Source organism: Scyliorhinus torazame, chromosome 17 (genome assembly GCF_047496885.1).
Source record: "Scyliorhinus torazame isolate Kashiwa2021f chromosome 17, sScyTor2.1, whole genome shotgun sequence".
NCBI lineage: Eukaryota > Metazoa > Chordata > Chondrichthyes > Carcharhiniformes > Scyliorhinidae > Scyliorhinus > Scyliorhinus torazame.
This window is the reverse complement of record NC_092723.1, coordinates 4,261,594-4,283,511: the sequence shown is the minus strand read 5'-3', so window position 1 is coordinate 4,283,511 and position 21,918 is coordinate 4,261,594. Positions and strand designations below refer to the sequence as shown.

The window sequence follows — 21,918 nt, the reverse complement described above, 5'->3', positions numbered from 1 at the left end:
ACCGTTTAGAAAATAGTCCATGCCTCTATTCTTTTTTCCAAAGTGCAAGACCTCGCACTTGCCCACATTGAATTTCATCAGCCATTTCTTGGACCACTCTCCTAAACTGTCTAAATCTTTCTGCAGCCTCCCCACCTCCTCCATACTACCTGCCCCTCCACCTATCTTTGTATCATCGGCAAACTTAGCCAGAATGCCCCCAGTCCCGTCATCTAGATCGTTAATATATAAAGAGAACAGCTGTGGCCCCAACACTGAACCCTGCGGGACACCACTCGTCACCGGTTGCCATTCCGAAAAAGAACCTTTTATCCCAACTCTCTGCCTTCTGCCTGACAGCCAATCGTCAATCCATGTTAGTACCTTGCCTCGAATACCATGGGCCCTTATTTTACTCAGCAGTCTCCCGTGAGGCACCTTATCAAAGGCCTTTTGGAAGTCAAGATAGATAACATCCATTGGCTCTCCTTGGTCTAACCTATTTGTTATCGCGTCAAAGAACTCTAACAGGTTTAGAGTCAAACACCTCCTGCTGATGGCGGCTGTGACATTGTGTCTCTGATCATCAGAGTGTGATGTCACACGTTTCAGCTCCTGGTAGCTAAGCTGGGCGATGCCATGTGTTGTGAAGCTGGCAGAGGCAGCGGGACCTTCATACACGGGGCAGATGATCAGATAGAGGTGTCCTGGGTAAGGATGTCCGAATGCACGGCCTGTTTTAACACTGGGCCATTCTGGAAACTTTCATCACTCGAATTGCACAAGGGCAGTCAGCTTATGTTTTCAAAATACATTTGAACACATTACTTAATCTGCCTGAGGACGTTTATACGAATGAGGAAATTTCTCACAGTAAAGTTTGAGATTTTTAGGTTGCTAAATTCAGTACTTGGTTAGTATTTTAAAACATACAGAACAAGGAAGCTGTCTTGTTATCAGTACCTCATAATAGGCCAGGATTCCGGCCTGTTTGGTGTACTTCCCAGCAGGTCCACCACCTACAGATGGTGCTCCCACCCCAGTGCGGGATGAGGTCAGTTTGAAGGTATGGCCATACGTAGCAAATCCAACATTCAGTTTCTCTGCGGGAGCCCCGTGATCTTTGTAAAAATTCATTGTATAATTCTGCAGAAAAAAAACCAGAAAGGTTTCGCAAATCATCAGGTTGAAGGCAGTTACACATTGGAAATAATAAATATGACTGGATTCTATTTTCATGAACACTTACCACATTAAAGTACAGGTTGGTATAACCTCTGTTATTGGGGAGAGGATAGAGAGGGCTATTTTCTCCAGTGACACTATTCCAGGGTCCAAAGAAATCGTAGGTCATCACATTGAAAAAGTCCAAGATTCTGTATAGGAAAAGAACAGAGTTAGACTGATATCCCGTTTCCTAAAAGAAATGGTAATTATCTGACTTATTAAACTAACGAGCTCTGACAATTAAAAAAAAAAGAAAATACAAAAGGGCCTTGCATTTATCTAGGATCTTTTATGATCTCAGTATGTCCCAAATCAGTTCACCGATGATGAATTATATTCAACATACAGTCGCTGTCGCATTGAGATCAATGACCAATGAGATTGATTTGATGCTATTGTTGTGGAATAAATGTTCAGCAGAACTCTGGGAGAACTCTTCCTTGAATAATGCCATGGAGCCTTTGTCATCTGGTCAAGAATCAGGACTTCACTTCACCATCACATCCGAGAGACGGCAGTGCTGCCCTCCCTCAGTACGGCACTGAGTGTTAACTAATACAATGTGCTGTGGCTTGAGAGAGCAATGGTCTGACTCAGGGCCACGAGTGAGCCAGTGCGAAGGCCTTTGTGTGTTTCTCATGTGCATTCAAACCTTTAAAGCTTATTTTAGAAGCCAGCTCCCAGTTTATTCTGAAACATTGGAGACTACTGAAAGTTCCCGGACACTAACAGCCAAACCTTGCCCAAGCTGCGAGCTTTGAAATGGCCAGTGCTCATCTGATACAAACAAGAGCTTTAAAAGAAAAGTAACCGCATTTATCCATATTTTACCTATGACACCTTTCTTTCATAACCCACCAAAATCTATACCTGTTCTGTACCCATCCTTGTCAAATGACTTTCTGTAAACATCTGTTTGAAGTATTTTTGGAATCAGAAAGATATCAGACCCACAGTTTAGATTCACACAGTCACTCTGACTCCTACTTTAATTAAAACCATAAACACAATTCTACCAACAGAAAATGTATTAGGAATTCTTGACTTTTCCTGTGGATTTCCTCAACAAACTATAATACATTATTCCTCACTCCAACTGTGCTTTTACAGATATTTTCAGATCTGTAAGGATAAAAGAGGTTACAAAATCGATCCAATACTCTAATTTTCACAGTAGGGATACTGTCCATGTAAACCAAGGGCAAATTGTGGTCGGACACAGCACACTCCGGGTGCGATTTAACCACCGTGTTGCGCCCGATGCGCTGGTTAAATAGCGGGAATGGCCAAAATCGAGATTTGCACCGGGCGCGAATCAGTTTGCTGTCTAACCAGATAGTTCCTGATGCTCAGTTCTGGATCACACCCAAACAGAGCGAGCACATCATTAACCCTCATTTGCATCAATTTCCACCTCATTAACAAAATTGAACTCGAAAGCAACAGCCTCCCAGAGATTAACTGGCTCCCCACTGAGAAATCACACGGGCGTCATTTAATACTCTTTTTAAAAATGTGAAGTTGGTTCAATGTCTGCTGAGGGGAGGTTAGGAGGTGAGTAGCAGGGGTCTGGGTCTAGGGGCTCCTGCTGTGACTGGGAGAGTGCGCAGAGCCAGGTTTTCCATCACAACAAGCTTGGTGGATGGCAATCTGAGGGAAGGCGGGACTCGCAAAGGTGGGGGAGGCTTGGGGGATTTGAGGATCCGATTGTTGGTCCCCCTCCTTCTCCAATTTCTTGCAGATATACAAAAGATGGATAGTTATATCGGTGCCGCAGAGGCTGTCGTCGCAGTGCTGGTGGCAGCCCAGGCGGCTGAAAAGGCAGTAACATCGACGCAGGCGGGAGGGGCACCCCATGTGCAGGGGGCCACCCATCAGGCCGAGACGGAACCCAGAGGGGGAGTCAGCGACGGCCCAAGGTGTACAGGCGTTGTTCACCTTTCGAGGAGATGATGGACAGCCTGTGCCACAGGAGACTGTGTCTCATCAAAGAGACAGTCTGGCACCATGTCCCCGCCGGCTTGGCACCATGTGAAGGAGGAGGACGTTCACTCCCGGTCTTCAGTAGGGTCACCGCAGCCCTGAACGTCCATGCACTGGTTCATGCCAGGGTTCAAGCGGGGACTTGTGTGGCATTTCCCAAGCTGCAGTCCACAAGTGCATCTGTGAGATAACGGATGCCCTGTGTGGCTGGACATCAGACTATGTCAACTTTGAGCTGCCTCAGGCCCATCAAGATGCCCGGACTGCAGGATTCTCTGCCATTTGGGCAGCACTATGGTGCAGTGGTTAGCACTGCTGCCTCAGGCGCCGAGGACCCAGGTTTGATCCCGGGCCTGGGTCACTGTCTGTGTGGAGTTTGCACATTCTCCCCATGTCTGAGTGGGTCTCACCCCCACAGCCCAAAGATGTGCAGAGTAGGTGGATTGGTCACGCTAAATTGCTTCTTAATTGGAAAAAAGTTTTAAAGAAAAAAATGATTCTCTGCCATCACCGGGATAGCCCAGGTTCAGAGGCAATAGAGAGCACGCATGTCGCCTTGTGGGCATGGGGGCGTCAGGGAGTGCCTTTCATTAACAGGAAGGGATTCCACTCCCTGAATGTTCAACGCATGTGCAACTACCACCTCCGGATCATGCACGTGTGTGCACGCTATCCAGGGAACATGCATGACAGCTATATCCTAGGACACTTGGAGATCCCCGACACCTTTGAGGGCCACCCCAGGATGACGAGTGGCTGATGACGGCAGTGCGGAGGCCGGAGACCAAGGCGGAGACCCGATATGTTGCTGCCCATACTGTCATTGTGCAATGCATGGAGAATCAGATGGTGAGACAGCCAGTAATGCCGAGAAGTTTGTTGGGGCTCATTTCTGGCACTAACTGCAGTTAGGTACAGGCCGCAACCTCGCTAACGCAGCTGTCGAGTAACACCCCGCCAATCCCGCCCAAAATGACACTTAGAAATTATTCAGTTAAATTGTGCTCATGAAACCAAGTGGCAAATGCCACCCAAAACAACTTCCACGGATCTCTGATCAAATCCCTGTGCCCAGTAGGTCTTCTTGAATCTTCAGCTTCTCACATGCCCACATTATTCCAGGTCTGCAGATTACCGCTCGGTCTTTCACTGTGGGCTCTCTGATATTTGCAAAAGGGTCGGTAGCTTCAGAGAATCAAATCAGAAAGCAAAGCTGAATAGATGACATGATGATTGAAGGTGGGGAATCTTAATGCATAGACACTTCTTACATCATTCAAAATACATATTTTTTACAAAAGGCAAGGGGTAAGATGTTCTCCTTGTTTCCTGAAAGACATTTATCGCTCAATCTAAACTAGCAGAAAGAAATCCCAGTACATCTGGCGATGACCTCATTGCTGTTACTGGGGATTTGATGTGAGTTTGTTGGTTGCTGCATTTACAGACATTGCAACCATGTCTACAGTACTCCGAAATATTTCATTGACGATGAACATATTTGGGATGCACTAAAGCTGTGGAAGTGGTACACCATTCAAATTCTTTCCTCTTCTATTCACCTTCTATTTTTCATACTTTACTGTTCATTGAAGAAAAGTCACATTTGTCCAACTTTCTGAACATTATCCAAGTTGTGAACACAGAATAACTGCGACGCTTCCAGCCAACAACCAAACTATCAAACCCAAAACACTGCAAGAAGCTAAACTCACATTCGAGTAGATAAATTCAACCTCTCTCCCTCATCATCTCCCTGTCTCTCCCTCTTTCACCTTGCCGCCTCTGTCCCTCTCTCTCCTCTCTCCCTGCATTCACCTTCCTCTCTGTCACTTTGCTTTAACAACAAGCAGAGTTCGAAAAGGTTTTTTTTTACGATTCACTATCTCTTTGGCAAAATACAATTCAACAGGCTCTGCACAACAAACTAATCATTATTGATGTCTACTGTTGACATTGAACACTGAGACCAGTTAGCTGAGTAGAGATTAGAAGCAGAGCCCAATTCCATCCTCACATGATGACACGATGCTTGCACTTTGTGTTCGAGGTTACAGGACAGAATGGAAATACCAAGAACAATCTTAGCACCTCTAACATTGCCTCAGCTGGATTCAGCCAACTCAACGCCAACTGGAGATTGAATGGAGGACATTGCAGGTCTGAATGATTTAGCTGTTAACTAGTTAAACCAGCTGAACTAGCAAGGGAACACAAAACAACTGCCGACATAGAAAGCTCTCTGTGACTAACATGGTACTTACTGTCCAAGCAAAGGAACCTGATAGTGCATATGGACATGACCCGGTGCAGCAGAAACTGCAGCTGAGATCAGCAGTCGAGATTTTCCAGAGCTTTTCGCCTCAGCTTCAAAGGCAGCCAGCATTTCCTAGAAAATTAATAACGTTTCTCTTATTGACAGATCCTCACCAAATGGAGGGTTTCAAACACAGACTAAAGAATTGTCCAGTTTCATATAACGTATCCATGACCAAGTGTCGCACAATATTGTATCTAAACTAAGGGTAAAGTCAGAGGTAGGACCAGGTTTAAACGGAGGCCAGATTGCCAGCTCTTACTGCACAGTCGCCAGAACAGTGATTAATGAGGATTCTATCCAATTACTTTCATTGTGTAAATTCATATATTTCATATTTAAATATTCTATTTTCATGTTTCACAAATCCTGTGAAACTGTCCTTTAAAACTGTCTCTCTCAGTTGGTTCGGTTTCACATCAGCCATCATCTCATTAAATGGTGTCACAGGCTAACAGCTCAATGTCCCGTCACTGTTCCTATGTTCAATGTCCCATCACTGTTCCTATGTTCAATGTCCCGTCACTATTCCCATTTTCAATGTAGCACCACTGTTCCCATGTTCAATGTCCCATCACTGTTCCTATGTTCAATGTCCCATCACTGTTCCTATGTTCAATGTCCCGTCACTGTTCCTATGTTCAATGTCCCTTCACTGTTCCCATGTTCAATGTCCCGTCACTGTTCCTATGTTCAATGTCCCATCACTGTTCCTATGTTCAATGTCCCATCACTGTTCCTATGTTCAATGTCCCGTCACTATTCCCATTTTCAATGTAGCACCACTGTTCCCATGTTCAATGTCCCATCACTGTTCCTATGTTCAATGTCCCATCACTGTTCCTATGTTCAATGTCCCGTCACTGTTCCCATGTCCAATGTCCTGTCAGTTAATGAGGGAAACCAGCTATATCCGATTGGTGAAAGGATCATCGATTTAGCCATTTTGATGTAAATACTGAAGCCCAGTTCAAAATTTATTTTTTAAATGGATCCCATCATAAGGCTGCTTACACTGCCTCAGATTACAAAAGCGTATAGTTTGCAATAATAAAAGCACGGATTTGAAACATTTGCAGACTAACCAGAAGCAAATGAAACAATTTCTATGGTTGGTCAAAATGAGCACCAGAGTTAACATGAATCTACCATTGTTCAAAATGTGAATAGTATAGCAGTCAGCAAATACCAGACCTGCTAATAAGTGTAAGTTACGTTCCAACACACAGAAAACACCCAAAGCTGCAACATAGTCATATCTATGTTGCACATTGATGATTGACAACTAGTCATCCACTCAAATCCATTTAAGACTCATCCAAGCCAATCAACACATTACAAGGGTAGGAACAGATGGAGTCAGATTGGTAACATTTTCCTTAAAGATAAAGGTCCGAGCAGCCATTTTCATTCTGATGTCACTCTATATCATTTATCTAACTACTCGCTATCCTTATTTCGTAATTTCATATTTCTATTCTAACTCTTAAGTCCATGCAAGCTGTTTGAGCAAGAAACCATTACTGTATTTTTTAAGTTAAATTTGTTTGTACGCTACTAAGTTTAATTATACCTCTTAAAGTCTTCTGCTGGCAGGGGCTTTACTGAGAATATTTGATTTGTATTCAAAAGAAGATTTCAAACTCTCAATTATAATCAATAGACACAATAAATGTTTCATTTCGCACCCGAGATGTGTAGCTTAAATTTCTACTTTGTTAAGTGTATACGAGACTGCACTTAACCACGGGTGGCTTTCATCAGTTCCCATGTTCAATGTCCCATCACTGATCCCGTGTTCAATGTCCTGTCACTGTTCATATGTTCAATGACTCGTCACTGTTCCCGTGTTCAACGTCCTGTCACTGTTCCTATGTTCAATGACCTGTCACTGTTCCTATGTTCAATGACCCGTCACTGTTCCCGTGTTCAATGTCCCGTCACTGTTCCCATGTTCAATGTCCCGTCACTGTTCCCATGTTCAATGTCCAGTCACTGTTCCTATGTTCAATGACCCGTCACTGTTCCCGTGTTCAATGTCCCGTCACTATTCCCATGTTCAATGACGCGTCACTGTTCCCATGTTCAATGTCCCGTCACTGTTCCCATGTTCAATGTTCCGTCACTGTTCCCATGTTCAATGTCCAGTCACTGTTCCTATGTTCAATGACTCGTCACTGTTCCCATGTTCAATGTCCCATCACTGTTCCCATGTTCAATGTTCCGTCACTGTTCCCATGTTCAATGTCCAGTCACTGTTCCTATGTTCAATGACTCGTCAGTGTTCCCGTGTTCAATGTCCTGTCACTGTTCCTATGTTCCGTCTGTCCTTGCCGAATACATTGATCAAAAATTTGAATTTACAAATAGGATCGAAAGATGCTTCAATTTATCCAAGAGATTAAGCATCCTGTTGAGTCTATTTTCTCCCACCTTTGCCAAAACGGTGAAATATCTTCTGCCTTCTGGCCCAGGATATTCCCAGTCAATATCCAAACCATCAAATCCATAGCCACGCAGGAAGCTAATCACAGACGTTATGAATATTTGGCGAGTTTTTGATGTGGAAGCCATAGCGGTGAATCTAAAGGAGAGGAGAATGTTGAACAAAATCAGAAATATTTTAAATTCTGCAATTACCAACTGAAACTGAAAGGCTTTGAATCTTTTGTAATTTCATAATGTACAAGGAAACCAATTATAATTTACTAAAATGCCATTAGGATATGGTGTTTCTTGTTGCTGCTCTTGATAATCAGTTGAATCAATCTTCAAGTGACACAATTTAAGCCTTTGTAAAAATTATGCAATCTTTCCTTTTCGATAATTTCCGGTAAATTTTATTTTAATTATATTTTACACACAGCTGAACCTAGTAACAGTATGCTCATTAATAGACAATCTACATACTTATCAAAAACTACAGACTAATCATTCCCAAATCTATCTCTTTGACCCCAGATTCTTTAACATTATGAACGATATGAAAAGAAGCACATTTCACCCAACACTACAATAAAATATTTTCATCTTACTTCTGACTTCCAAACTTCCAGCCTCCAATGGACAGGAGTGTTTTAAGGTTTCCATTTCTGTTGGAAGAACGGGGAAATTGTTCTTTCAGAATGAGGAATATAAGTAAATGCATTTACTAACACAACACCAAGTGCTGAAAATCATCGTTGTTCTAATATTTTACCGCTTTCCCCTTTTGGTTCTAAATTTTAATTGAACAGAAATACCTCAGTATGGGCCAGACATTTCACAACAGGATCTACCACACAAAAACTATAAGGTTTGCAATGATATGCATAAGCAAGTGTATGTGTAAATATGTATAGCCTCCGACCAGTAGGTGTCAGGCAAGTAATGGCACGTGACACTGTAACCTTGGGGGGGTCTGGAGGAGAAATTGTCGTGGTCAGTCGTGTTTGATCGCATTAGTTTCGTACCCACAGTTTATTCTACTATCATAAAATTGACTAGTCTTGAACTAGATCTTCTTCAGTATGCCGACTCAGTAATTGTCTCTGTGCAAGAACATAATATAGTACCTGGAATGGTGATCAAAAACTAAAGATCAGAAGTGTGAAGATTTGAAGGACACAGTCTTCAGACTTGGTGAAACGGTGCTACAAGGAATAGTCAAGAAAAGTCTCAGTGAGATGTCTCCTCACATTCAACGCCTAATGTTGAAACTTCAGAGACATGGGGCTGGATTCTCCGTTCTGGATACTAAGACCCCACATCAGCATGAAAAGGGTAGCGTTTTACGCCAGGAAAACTGGTGGAAAACGGCAACCGATTCCCTGTTCCGGGGGGGCTAGCAATCAGGCAGCGTGGACCTCCAGCTCCAGCATGTAGATACGGCATGGAGAGTTGCCAGGTCCGTGGCTGCGCAGGCGCACAGCGGCGGCCTGCAGCGGTCGCGCCGAGGTTCATGGCGAATGCCGCTGGCGGATCCGGCCCGCAAAAATAGTCCCCCCCTTTGGCCGTCTCGCGCGCCTCGGACTGCCCCACCACAGTGCCTCCAGCCCCGAATATGTCCCCCCCCCGTCCGCGGATCAGCCCTCCCCCGACTGTGGCGACACTGGACTGAGTCCGCAGCCGCCACGCTGAGTAACCAACGGGTGAGACCACACGTGGCCCACGCCGTCGGGAATTCGGCCGGTCGGGGACAGAGCATCGCAGGTCGGGCCTCAGCCAACATTAGGAGGGCGTGGATACGGCACGCAGCGGACTCACCGGGTAGGCCACTTTTCAGGGGGCATCATCAGGGATTCTCCGCCCCGTCACCAAACGCATTTGCGACATTGGGGATCGGAGAATCCAGCCCATGACTTTGAATTAATCTGTACACCTGGCAAGCACATTGTGGTAGCGGATGCGTTGTCAGGGGCTACAACAGCACAAGTTGACAGCTCCACTGGAGTGGATGTGCAGGTTCATGTAGATATGATCACGGAAACACTACCAGTGCTGGATGTAAAGTCAAAACTGATTGTTGGAGAAACAGAGAAGGATGAAATATTATAAATGGTGTTACACAATCTCAACAATGGATGGCCGAAAGATTCATGTTCTAAGTATCACCACATTGAGACCTTGGTGCAAGACATCATTCCAGTACTGGTAAACAACATGCATTCCATGGAGCAGAATGTATTCCATGGAGAGGAACATTCATTGCATGGTGAAGAACATTTATTCCATGGAATACATGTTCTCCATGGAATGCATGTTCCTCTCCATGGAATACATGTTCTCTATGGAATACATGTTCTTCTCCATGTAGAAGAACATGCATTCCATGGAGAAGAACATGCATTCCATGGGGCAGAACATGCATTCCATGGAGCAGACATGCATTCCATGGAGCAGAATGTATTCCATGAAGAAGAACATGTATTCCATGGAGAACATGTATTCCATGGAGAAGAACATGCATTCCATGGAGCAGAACATGCATTCCATGGAGCAGAACATGCATTTCATGGAGAAGAACATGCATTCCATGGAGCAGATCATGCATTCCATGGAGCAGAACATGCATTCCATGGAGAAGAACATGCATTCCATGGGACAGAACATGCATTCCATGGGGCAGAACATGCATTTCATGGAGCAGGACATGCATTCCATGGAGAACATGCATTTCATGGAGAAGAACATGCATTCCATGGGGCAGAACATGCATTCCATGGAGAAGAACATGCATTCCATGGGACAGAACATGCATTCCATGGGGCAGAACATGCATTTCATGGAGCAGGACATGCATTCCATGGAGAACATGCATTTCATGGAGAAGAACATGCATTCCATGGGGCAGAACATGCATTCCATGGAGCAGAACATGCATTCCATGGAGCAGAATGTATTCCATGAAGAAGAACATGTATTCCATGGAGAACATGTATTCCATGGAGAAGAACATGCATTCCATGGAGCAGAACATGCATTCCATGGAGAACATGCATTCCATGGAGAGGAACATGCATTCCATGGAGCAGAACATGTATTCCATGGGGCAGAACATGCATTCCATGGAGCAGAACATGCATTCAATGGAGAACATGCATTCCATGGAGAGGAACATGCATTCCAGGGAGCAGAACATGTATTCCATGGGGCAGAACAAGCATTTCATGGAGCAGAACATGCATTCCAAAGAGAACTTGCATTCCATGGAGCAGAACATGCATGCCATGGAGCATAACGTAGTCCATGGAGCAGAACATGCATTCCATGGAGAAGAACATACATTCCATGGAGCAGAAAATGCATTTCATGGATCAGAACATGCATTCCATGCAGCAGAACATGTATTCCATGGAGAAGAACAAGCCATCCATGGAGACGAACATGCATTCTATGGAGCAGAACATGTATTCCATGGAGCAGAATATGCATTCCATGGGGCAGAAAATGCATTTCATGGAGCAGAATGTATTCCATGGAGACAAACATGTATTCCATGGAGAACATGTATTCCATGGGGCAGAACATGCATTCCATGGGGCAGAACATGCATTTCATGGGACAGAACATGCATTTCATGGAGCAGAACATGCATTCCATGGAGAAAAACATACATTCCATGGAGCAGAAAATGCATTTCATGGATCAGAACATGCCTTCCATGGAGTGGAACATGTATTCCATGGAGCAGAACGTATTCCATGGAGCAGAACATGCATTCCATGGAGAGGAACATGCATTCCATGGAGAAGAACATGCATTCCATGGAGAAGAACATGCCTTCCATGGAGAAGAACATGTGTTCCATGGAGCAGAACATGCATTCCATGGAGTAGAACATGCATTCCATGGAGCAGAACATGCATTCCATGGGGCTGAACATGCATTCCATGGAGCAGAACATGCATTCCATGGAGCAGAACGTAGTCCTTGGAGCAGAACATGCATTCCATGGAGCAAAACATGTATTTTGTGGAGAAGAACATGCATTCCCTGGGGAAAAACATGTATTCCATGGAGAAGAGCATGCATTCCATGGAGAAGAACATGCCTTCCATGAAGAAGAACATGTGTTCCATGGAGAAGAACATGCAGTCCATGGAGAAGAACATGTATTCCATGGAGAAGAACACGCATTTCCTGGAGAAGAACATGTATTCCATGGAGCAGACATGCATTCCATGGAGCAGAAAATGCATTCCCTGGATCAGAACATGTATTCCATGGAGAAGAACATGCCTTCCATGGAGAAGAACATGTATTCCATGGAGATGAACATGCATTCCATGGAGATGAACATTCATTGCATGGTGAAGAATATGCATTCGATGGTGCAGAACATGTATTCCATGGAGAAGAATATGCATTCCATGGGGCAGAACATGTATTCCATGGAGAAGAACATGTATTCCATGGAGAAGAACATGTATTCCATGGAGCAGAACATGCATTCCATGGGGCAGCACATGCATTCCATGGAGTAGAACACGCATTCCATGGAGCAGAATATGCATTCCATGGGGCAGAACATGAATTCCATGGAGAAGAACATGCATTCCATGAAGCAGAACATGCATTCCATTGAGCAGAACATGCATTCCATGGAGCAGAAGGTATTGCATGGGGCACAACATGCATTCCATGGAGCAGAACATGTATTCCATGGAGCAGAACATGCATTCCATGGGGCAGAACATGCATTCCATGGAGAGGAACATGTATTCCATGGAGAAGAACATGCATTCCATGGGGCCAAACATGCATTCCATGGAGCAGAACATGCATTCCATGGAGCAGAACATGCATTCCATGGGGCAGAACATGCATTCCATGGAGCAGAACATGCATTCCATGGAGAGGAACATGTATTCCATGGAGAAGAACATGCATTCCATGGAGAAGAACATGTATTCCATGGAGAAGAGCATGTATTCCATGGAGAGGAACATGCATTCCATGGAGCAGAACATAGTCCATGGAGAAGAACAAGCATTCCATTGAGTCGAACCTGTAGTCCATGGAGCAGAACATGCATTCCATGGAGAGGAACATGTATTCCATGGAGAAGAACATGCATTCCATGGAGAAGAACATGTATTCCATGGAGAAGAGCATGTATTCCATGGAGAGGAACATGCATTCCATGGAGCAGAACATAGTCCATGAAGAAGAACAAGCATTCCATTGAGTCGAGCCTGTAGTCCATGGAGCAGAACATGCATTCCATGGAGCAGAACATGCATTCCATGGAGCAGAACGTGTTCGATGGAGAACAATATACATTCCATGGAGAAGAACATGCATTCCATGGGCAGAACACGCATTCAATGGAGCAGAACATGCATTCCATGGAGCAGAACGTATTCTATCGAGAAGAACGTGCATTCCGTGGAGAAGAACATGTATTCCATGGAGAAAAACATGCATTCCATGGAGCAGAACATGCATCCCGTGGGGCAGGCACTTGTGGGCATCCACGAGTGCCAATGTGGTGGATGATGGGGCTTCTTGCACTCACTCCAGCTGCCCCATCTACCCCATATAGGAAGCCGGGGACCCTGGGGCATCTATAAGGAAGAGTTGAAGTTGATGCACAAACTTTGGGCTCCACCTAGGTGACTCGGGGCGTGTTCAGCCCATCTGAATCCCCTTTTCCTGTGACCACTTCAGCTCCAGCCCCCCAGGCCGAGGAGGATGGCACGGCAACCGAAATCAGGCCCAGGCCCTTCAGGTCTCAGTCCTCCAGAAGGCCTCCCAAGGTCATCACGCCAACAGGGAGTGGCAGACAGCTGGCAGCCTCCACCTTGACTGTGGGTCCTCGGATACACCAAGACATAACAGCAGCATCAGAAAGGTTAGGAAGGTCTAGTTGCAGCGTGTGGACACCAGTGTTAGGTACTTCTAAATAGTGACCACCTCTGTAAATAAGCTTTCTTTTGTTGCTCTGATGAGGTGCCTTCCCATAATGCCGCGCAGTCAACTGTATTCCTGTTCATCAGAAAGACTGGGTACATTAATGGAGCTTCCTCCATTTGCTCTCTGCAGTGTTGCCACCACGTTGGTGGTGCCCTGTCACAGTAAACACTTCAGCCCTGCCTGCTTCTAGTAGATACTGAGGAAATCTCCCACAATGTACAGATTACTGTCACTGTACCCTGTCATTGTCACTGTGCAGACTCTGCACATGTTGTCCAGTTGCTTGATTCAATAAAATGTTAGCCTCCAGCGACACTGAACCGCAAGGGAACAGATCACTAAGGAGGAGCCCAGATCAGTCACGTTTCCATGGTGTGACCCTGGTCATTGAGAGTAAGCGAGCTGCATTCAACCAGACAGGAGTCAGGTATTTACAGGAGCACTTTGAGGATCAATGCATCATCCCGACTGCAGGGCATCATCATCTTCCTGCAACGTTAGGACTTTGGGCAACTGCTCCCTCCCCAAGGCACGAGGGTGTGCACTGCCGGCCAGCAGATGGGAGAGTAATACTGACAGGGGGACGTCAGGATGATGGAATGTGACCAGTGTTCCTCATCATCACTACCCATGACTCAGAGGGCAATGAGTGCGTCCCTAGCTCGTCTGTCCTGTTGGCCATCAGCACTGCCTAATGACCTCCTCGTCCTCCAGGACACCTTCATCCTCCACATTGATGTCCTCCCATCAGAGGAAACATGCAGCTCCTCCATCACCTGCTCAGACAGTTGCTCCCTCCCACTGAAGTGAAGGGTGTAGCAGGTGGCCACGATGTGAGGCATCCTCTGTGGACGATGCTGCCGGGCTCCACCAGGCCTGCCCAGGCATCCCGATGGTCTGCTCAGCCAAAGAGCGAGTAGAAGCATGAACCTCATGGTATCTGATGTCAACTGCACTCTGTAGCCTCTGCGTAGGCGCCATCAGCCACTTCTTCAATGGGTATCCCATGTCCCTGAGAAACCCACCCTGTAGCAGCTATGGACATTCACAAATGGTGAGGATCTGAGAGTGGCTCAGGGTTTAGGAGTCATGCACACGACCCGGGAACCTAGCACTCACCTGGAGGAGGTGCTTTGTGTGGTCGGAGACGAGCTGAACGTTTAAGGATAGAAGACCTTGCCTGATCCAGGTGTAGTTGTGAACCATTGTGGCGAGCATGCCTGGCACCTCCTTGACGCACTTATGATGAGCAGAGGATTGTGAGATTCAGCAAAGATCACTCACGGAGCCCTGGATCACAGGAAAGCTGAGGGCAGCGGTGACTTTCAAAGCCACAGGCAGTGGATGGCCTCCAAGTCCCTGTGTCGGCAACTCCTGCAGCCAGCTACACAGTGAGACACCATGTCCCTGGACAGGTAAAGTCTTCCCCGACACTGGTTGCTGCTCTTTCACAGGAAGGTCAGCCGCCATCGGTTCCTGGAAAGTACTTCTGAGCGTCCAGTCTCTGATCCCTCATATTGCAGTGGAGCAGGCCCTGTCACCCCTTTCTCCTTAGGCTCCTGCCTCTGGACAACCAGGCGCCTTTTCTCCTCCCAATGTATCAGAAGAATGATCAATTCCACAGGCTCCATCTCTTTCTTGCATGAATCAGAAAATAAAGAAGAGAGTTAGCCATTGGCATCTGCTTCCAGTGGTTCACCCTTCACCCAAACAGCTTTGGTGACTCGCTGGCAAGCGAGGAATGTGCTGTCACCACATTGACGATCTGTCTCTCAGCAGCTCACAAAGTGGTCTAGAACCCACACCAGCTTTTGTCCCACTCAGTTTGACCGAGTAGCCGCCGCTTGGGCTACCCTACTGACCCCTGAGCTCTCATGTAAAGAGCACCATTTGTCCCAAGCTTTACTCAAAGGCCTTACGCACAACCTGGTCAACCAGGGGCACCTGTCAAGATGCACCAGCATGCACAATTCATGGATCACAGTGCTGTGCTTAGCCTGTGCTCCCCAGCTCACTGTCAAGACGGGTGTATGAGCTTGCCCGGAAGGCTAGTGGTGCAGAGAATCCATAGCAGTCACTGAATCAGGAAGTCAGTGAGCCAAAGGTTAGCTGTTGAGTGGAAAATAATGGCACTCGCACACATCAGTGGTGAGTTATTGGGCAGAATTGGCTTCGCTGTCGGAGTGAAGAAATGTTAACAGAATGTAGATGAATGATCTCAGCTGCATAAGACCATAAGACATAGGAGGAGAATTAGTCCACTTGGCCCATCGAGTCTGCTCCGCCATTCAATTGTTACGGGCGAGGTGTTTTCAGAACCCCAAAATGTATCATGGAGTTCAACCAACCTCTCCCTTTAATGGATTGTTGCTTTCGAAACACGCGGCTTGTTCCCTAGGTGTGATATTACAATTATGGACACGTGGGTTTTTAAACACAAAACAATGTTTATTCCATGAACTCAACTTAACCTCTTAAATGAACATTGGATCTCTTAACACCCCTTACTTCAAAGATAATCCTGAAAATATTACAACACTAAATAATCCTTCAGTTATCCCTTTCAGCATCCATGAGACTTCACACCTTTAAACAGAATCACATCAGGTTAAAGGCTTTACTATTATGAGTTTAAATCACCCAAATGATCCAGAGATAGTCTTTCATGGCAGAGATCACAGCAGATCCAGCTCACTGCAAAACACAGACACACACCCAACCTCTTTTCCTCAAAACTGAAACTTCAAAATGGCTGAACTGAGCTCAGCTCCACCCACTCTCTGACATCACTGTTTTCTTAAAGGTACTTTACTTAAAGATCCATTTCTTAAAGGTACTCTCACATGGCACAATCATGGTTGATATTTTCTCATCCCCATGCAAAGGAATGTTCATTGCTCTCATGCCTCCCCATTACACTTGACCTTGTCAGTAATGAACTTGGGGGAAATGCTACCCCCACCTCCACAACTGAGTGGACCCTTCCACTCATGATGACTGGCCACCCATTAAAAACAGTAGGCCAGGCTTCCCTTCCTCATGTCAGGCCCAGCAAGAGCGGACTGCATCCTCAGGAAGGGTCTGTTTAAAGTTGGCTTCTGAAGCTGAGTCCTCCCCCTTTCTGGGCCCAAATCCTCCCCTCTTGTAATCGCACCCTGATGATCTGACGCCACCATGGGCAGGATTTTGAGCACGGGGATTGATTGCTGCAGTGAGACCTGAGAATGAGAGGTAAAGGTATTTAAATGAGATCCCCGATTTAGCACAGCTAATACTCCGTTATGTCAATGGTCAATGGTGGGGGGGGGTCATCATGACGGGATTTCCCGCTGACGTAAACCACGACTTGGGCCTCTTGTGAGATCTTCTGCTCTGTCCCCGCTCCCAAGGCGAATGGGAGCAGAAATTCCCCAGCAAAGTGTATTATTTTGTTTATACGGGACAACACGTTGACATCATGATTGTGTCAGACATTGTCAGACCCACTGGGCATCGACTCATCCCTGCCAATGGGACACAAATCAACAAAACCCAATTTCACCCAGAAATCACCTCCCTGACTGAGTCAGACATCTATTTACGTATAATGTGGCATAACGATTCAACGTCGAACAGAATATAAAAAGGACCTCAAATTCTACTTTGCAATATTTATAGAATAATCCTACTTGTTTTTAAGGCTATTGAATGAGTGGTAGAGAGTCACGTCGTTCACTTCCGTGGTGGTGATTTGATTGTCCTTCATCCCAGCAAAAGAGTAGATCAAATGTGTGCACAAGCAGGGATCCACATTCTCGGGCATGTACTTCCCCTCTCCTGGTCTGTACTGAGCCCAGTTTGTAAAGTAACAAACCAGTCTGGAGGCAGAGCCTGAGAGTGAGGAGAAAGGAAAATCAGGACTGAGCTTCTACTCATTACATATCATTAAAAATAGCTTAAAAAACACCAAGACTCACCCAGTTCCAGGCACGCCAACAAGACCACCGCTGGAATAAAGAATATAGGATACGTGTTAAAATTCACAGCAAAATGTGCTGAAAGGTTTAAGAAGATGGGCTGCATGTTGGCACAGTGGTTAGCACTGCTGCCTCACAGCACCAGGGACCGGGATTCAATTATGACCTTGGGTGACTGGCTGTGCGGAGTCTACACGTCCTCCCCGTGTCTGCGTGGGTTTCCTCCAGGCGCTCCGGTTTCCTCCCACAGTCCAAATATGTGCAGGTTAGGTGAATTGACCATGATAAACTGTTGCTTAGTGTCCAACAGTTAGGTGGAGTTATGGGGATGGCATGGGGGATTGGGCCAAGGTTAGGATGCTCTTTCAGAGGGTAGGTGTAGACTCGATGGGCTGAATGCACTGTAGGGATTCTATGATTCTACGCTTCACTGCAAAAGCTGCAAAATGTTCATTTCAAGTTGTTGTGAAATTTATGTTTAAGAAAGCAGCTATATTAAACTCTACAGGTGGATCAATTTTCAAATGCACCTGAGAATATTAAAATGCTACTAAGGTTTCCATTAACGTGAAATGTAAATATTGTAATTGATGAGAATAGTAACACTCCAAACTGGAATAAGTAAAGTCTGAGAGTAAAAGAAAAGAGACACCATTATCCATGTGCAAATAGTTGATGCGATTTGATTATTCGAGGAAATATTTCAGTTAAATAACGAGAAATTGAAATGCCAAACAATCCTCTGACTCTATCCTTGTGAAGGAAAGCCCCTGGACAGATGGGTTGTATGGCATTCCTTTGTTAATTTTACCATTTATCAAAAAATGGCAGAGAAAGTAATTGCTTGCCGTTCTACTCACTCTGTATAATCTAACTTTAATCTAACTCTAACTCTATTTATTATTGTTAACTTCACAACAATAGGGCAGCACAGTGGTTAGCACTGTGTCTTCACAGCGCCAGGGTCCCAGGTTCAATCCCCCTCTGGGTCACTGTCTGTGCAGAGTCTGCATGTTCTCCCCGTGTCTATGTGGGCTTCCTCCAGGAGCACCGGTTTCTTCCCACTAGTCCCGAAAGACGTGCTGTTCGGTAATTTGGAAATTCTCCGTGTACCCGAACAGGCGCCGGAATGTGGTGACTAGGGGCTTTTCACAGGAACTTCATTGCTAATGTAAACCTACTTCATAGATTTCATAGAATTTACAGTGTAGAAGGAGCCATTCGGCCCATCGAGTCTGCACCGGCTCTTGGAAAGAGCACCCTACCCAAGGTCCACACCTCCACCCTAGCCCCATAACCCAGCAACCCCACCCAACACTAGGGGCAATTTTGGACACTAAGGGCAATTTAGCATGGCCAATCCACCTAACCACCTAACTTGTGACAATAAAGGTTTTTATTATAGTTAAAAACAGAAATATGTGATTTTAAAGGATTGGAATAAGAAGCAACATCGAACCACGATCACAGGGCAGCACGGTGGAGCAGTGGTTAGCACTGCTGCCTCACCACTGAGGAGCGCGTTCGATCCCGGCCATGGGTCACTGTCCGTGTGGAGTTTGCCCATTCTCTTCGTGTTTGCATGGATTTCATCCCGACAACCCAAAGATGAGCAGGGTAGGTGGATTGGCTACGCTAAATTGCCCCTTAATTGGAAAAAAAAAATTGGGTACTTCAATTTTTTTAAAAGAACCAAGTTCGCTCATCTGCACATTTGTACTTTGATGTTATTTTGCATCACAACGCAAAAATGCAGGTACCTGTCACAGAACATTCAGAGGTGGATAATTCAGTCGGTAACTTAAGTGCTGTTGAGTTTGATCAAGAAATGCCCTAGACCCAATAATAAGGCATCTTCAGCTAATAGCCCAAATAATCCATTCCTTTAGAATTAGGGTTGAAGTTGAGGAGGGAATATCCTCTTTGTTCTATTCCTCATTTGAATACTGATTAAGGCTTAATTTACAAAATGCATCTTACATTATTGTTAAGGTCATGTGAAAACTGGCAGAATGGTTTTATTCTTTATAGTTACTGTGATTTGCTGCCACATTTACAGCCAGTCTTTTCCAGTGTTTTCCATCAGGGCCCCTTTCCTGCACCAATCCGGTTACCCAGACAAAACCTCAAATGTTCCCTTGAATTTCCAGCAGTCAGCTCCGAGCCGGCCTGATTAGTTACAATGGAAGCAGACAGGCTGTCACACATCACTGCTGTCCTCAGCCCCTACCCCTCCAGTCTGAGGAGGGTCCCCTGTGTTTCCATTTCTACTTTCTTACCCGGGACTGTTTATTCTTCTATCACTCACTCTCCTTCTGTCCATTTCAGGTTTTTGGAGATGACTCGGGATGAATTTATTTGGGGGAAAGTGTTTGTGGACGTGTTCACAGTCAGGCATAATCACTGCTTGGCTGGCTTTCTAGACACTTGGCTCTTCAACCTGTGTCTTTCTGGAAAGAGTAAGTTGAGTTTTTGAATTCCTTGAGGAGAAACACCCCTCTGGGAGTTTTATATGTGGGATTTATCTATAGTATGTGTGTCAATTGATTGGATGTAAATTGCTCAAATAAATTCACTCGTGTCACATGCAGGAAGTTTGGAATTTTTCTCGGTATGCCTCCGCTTCGAGCTCACACACACTCAGAACGCCATTATTGCAGATACCATAGTTTGCCAAACTTTTGTTGAACAATAGGAAATTAACCACATGGATTGTCCCTGCTTTTCTGTTTTGCAGTATTCAGGTCCAAATCCCTACTGGCCATTCCAACCACATTGGAAATTTTCAGAATGATACAAAAATGCTTTCACATCCTCCTCATTAACCCTCGGTACAAACTGTGAATATTTTAACAGCTCCTGAGTTAGTCATTTACTTTAATAATGATATCTCCCCACTCAGTTCCATCTGCCTGACCTCCTGGTCTGTTTGTGCCTTTTACTCCCTTTCAAACTTCTCCCCAGGAAGGCTCAGTCTCTCTCTCGATTTCCTGGAAATCTCTCTCCGCCTCTCTTTCCTGCCTCTGCCTTCCCTTCCTGGAATTCTCACTCCTCTTTTTCTGGTCTTTCCTGACTTTTCCTTTCCTCTTTTTCCTTGAAATTCGGGCTTTAGTTCCTGTTGCTCCAGCTGTATCTTTGCTGATGCTGCCCTGTCCGTTTCCAATTCCATACCCACCTGCTGTTCTTCCGCTTCAATTGGAATGTAACTGGTCAGAGGTTTGATGATTTGGGTGTTTCCTGCTTTTGGCCAGAAATTCACTTCTAAATGTCCAGCTCCCCAACTCCTCAAAGGAAAAGGTTTTTAAAATATCCCAAGGCAATCTTTTCCATGAAGGCACTATCCACATATGTAGACGTGTTAAGAGTTAATAATAATAATAATCTGCATTATCACAAGGAGGCTTACATTAACACTGCAATGAAGTTACTATGAAAAGCCCCTAGTTACCACATTCCGGCGCCTGTTCAGGGAGGCTGGTACGGGAAGGTTATCTGGAAGGTTAAACAGATTTGAAGGATCAATTTGATTTTGTGCTTCCAATTCTTCATTGTCCAAGAATCCAATCATAGACACCGCCCCTAGATTCCTGTTAAGGTCAGGTGGGAAGTTCTAGAACAGCTCTTCCTCTTCCTGGATGACCACAAAAGGTGTTTTTTCCAATGATTTGTTTGTCAGTTCACAGTGCGTCTTTAACTGTTTCAAGGCCGTTACCGTAAAGGACACACAGACTGATTTTTCCCATGCATTCAAAGTTCACACACAAACACAATGAGCACACACACATGCATGAGCACACACGCGCACACACGCACACATACACTCAGTAAAATTCCTTAAAAGTCCACAATAGTCAATTGTACCCAGATCCTGTAGAGTGAGGGTCTGGATGGTTTCAGACCGAACTCAATGCTCTTTCCTGATTCTGTATCAAAACAACTCAAAGAGGGGGGCAGCACTGTGGCACAGTGGTTAGCACTGCAGCCTCACGACACCGAGATCCCAGGTTCGATCCCAGCCCTGGATCACTGTCTGTGTGGAGTTTGCACATTCTCCCCGCG

At 45.3% G+C, this 21,918-nt stretch overlaps 1 protein-coding gene across 1 annotated transcript in view; it reads right to left on the bottom strand.

Annotated features, from left to right (window-relative positions):
* The window catches only part of LOC140393652 (acidic mammalian chitinase-like), a 31,640-nt gene that overhangs the window by 8,232 nt on the left and 1,490 nt on the right, over positions 1–21,918 (bottom strand). Inside the window, exons 2-8 of the mRNA XM_072479933.1 lie at positions 17,860–17,889; positions 17,572–17,773; positions 8,542–8,598; positions 7,940–8,090; positions 5,454–5,578; positions 1,229–1,355; positions 943–1,125 (exon numbers count right to left, since the gene is read on the bottom strand). Coding sequence (XP_072336034.1) covers positions 943–1,125; positions 1,229–1,355; positions 5,454–5,578; positions 7,940–8,090; positions 8,542–8,598; positions 17,572–17,773; positions 17,860–17,889 — 875 coding nt within the window. The remainder of the gene's footprint in view (positions 1–942; positions 1,126–1,228; positions 1,356–5,453; positions 5,579–7,939; positions 8,091–8,541; positions 8,599–17,571; positions 17,774–17,859; positions 17,890–21,918) is intronic.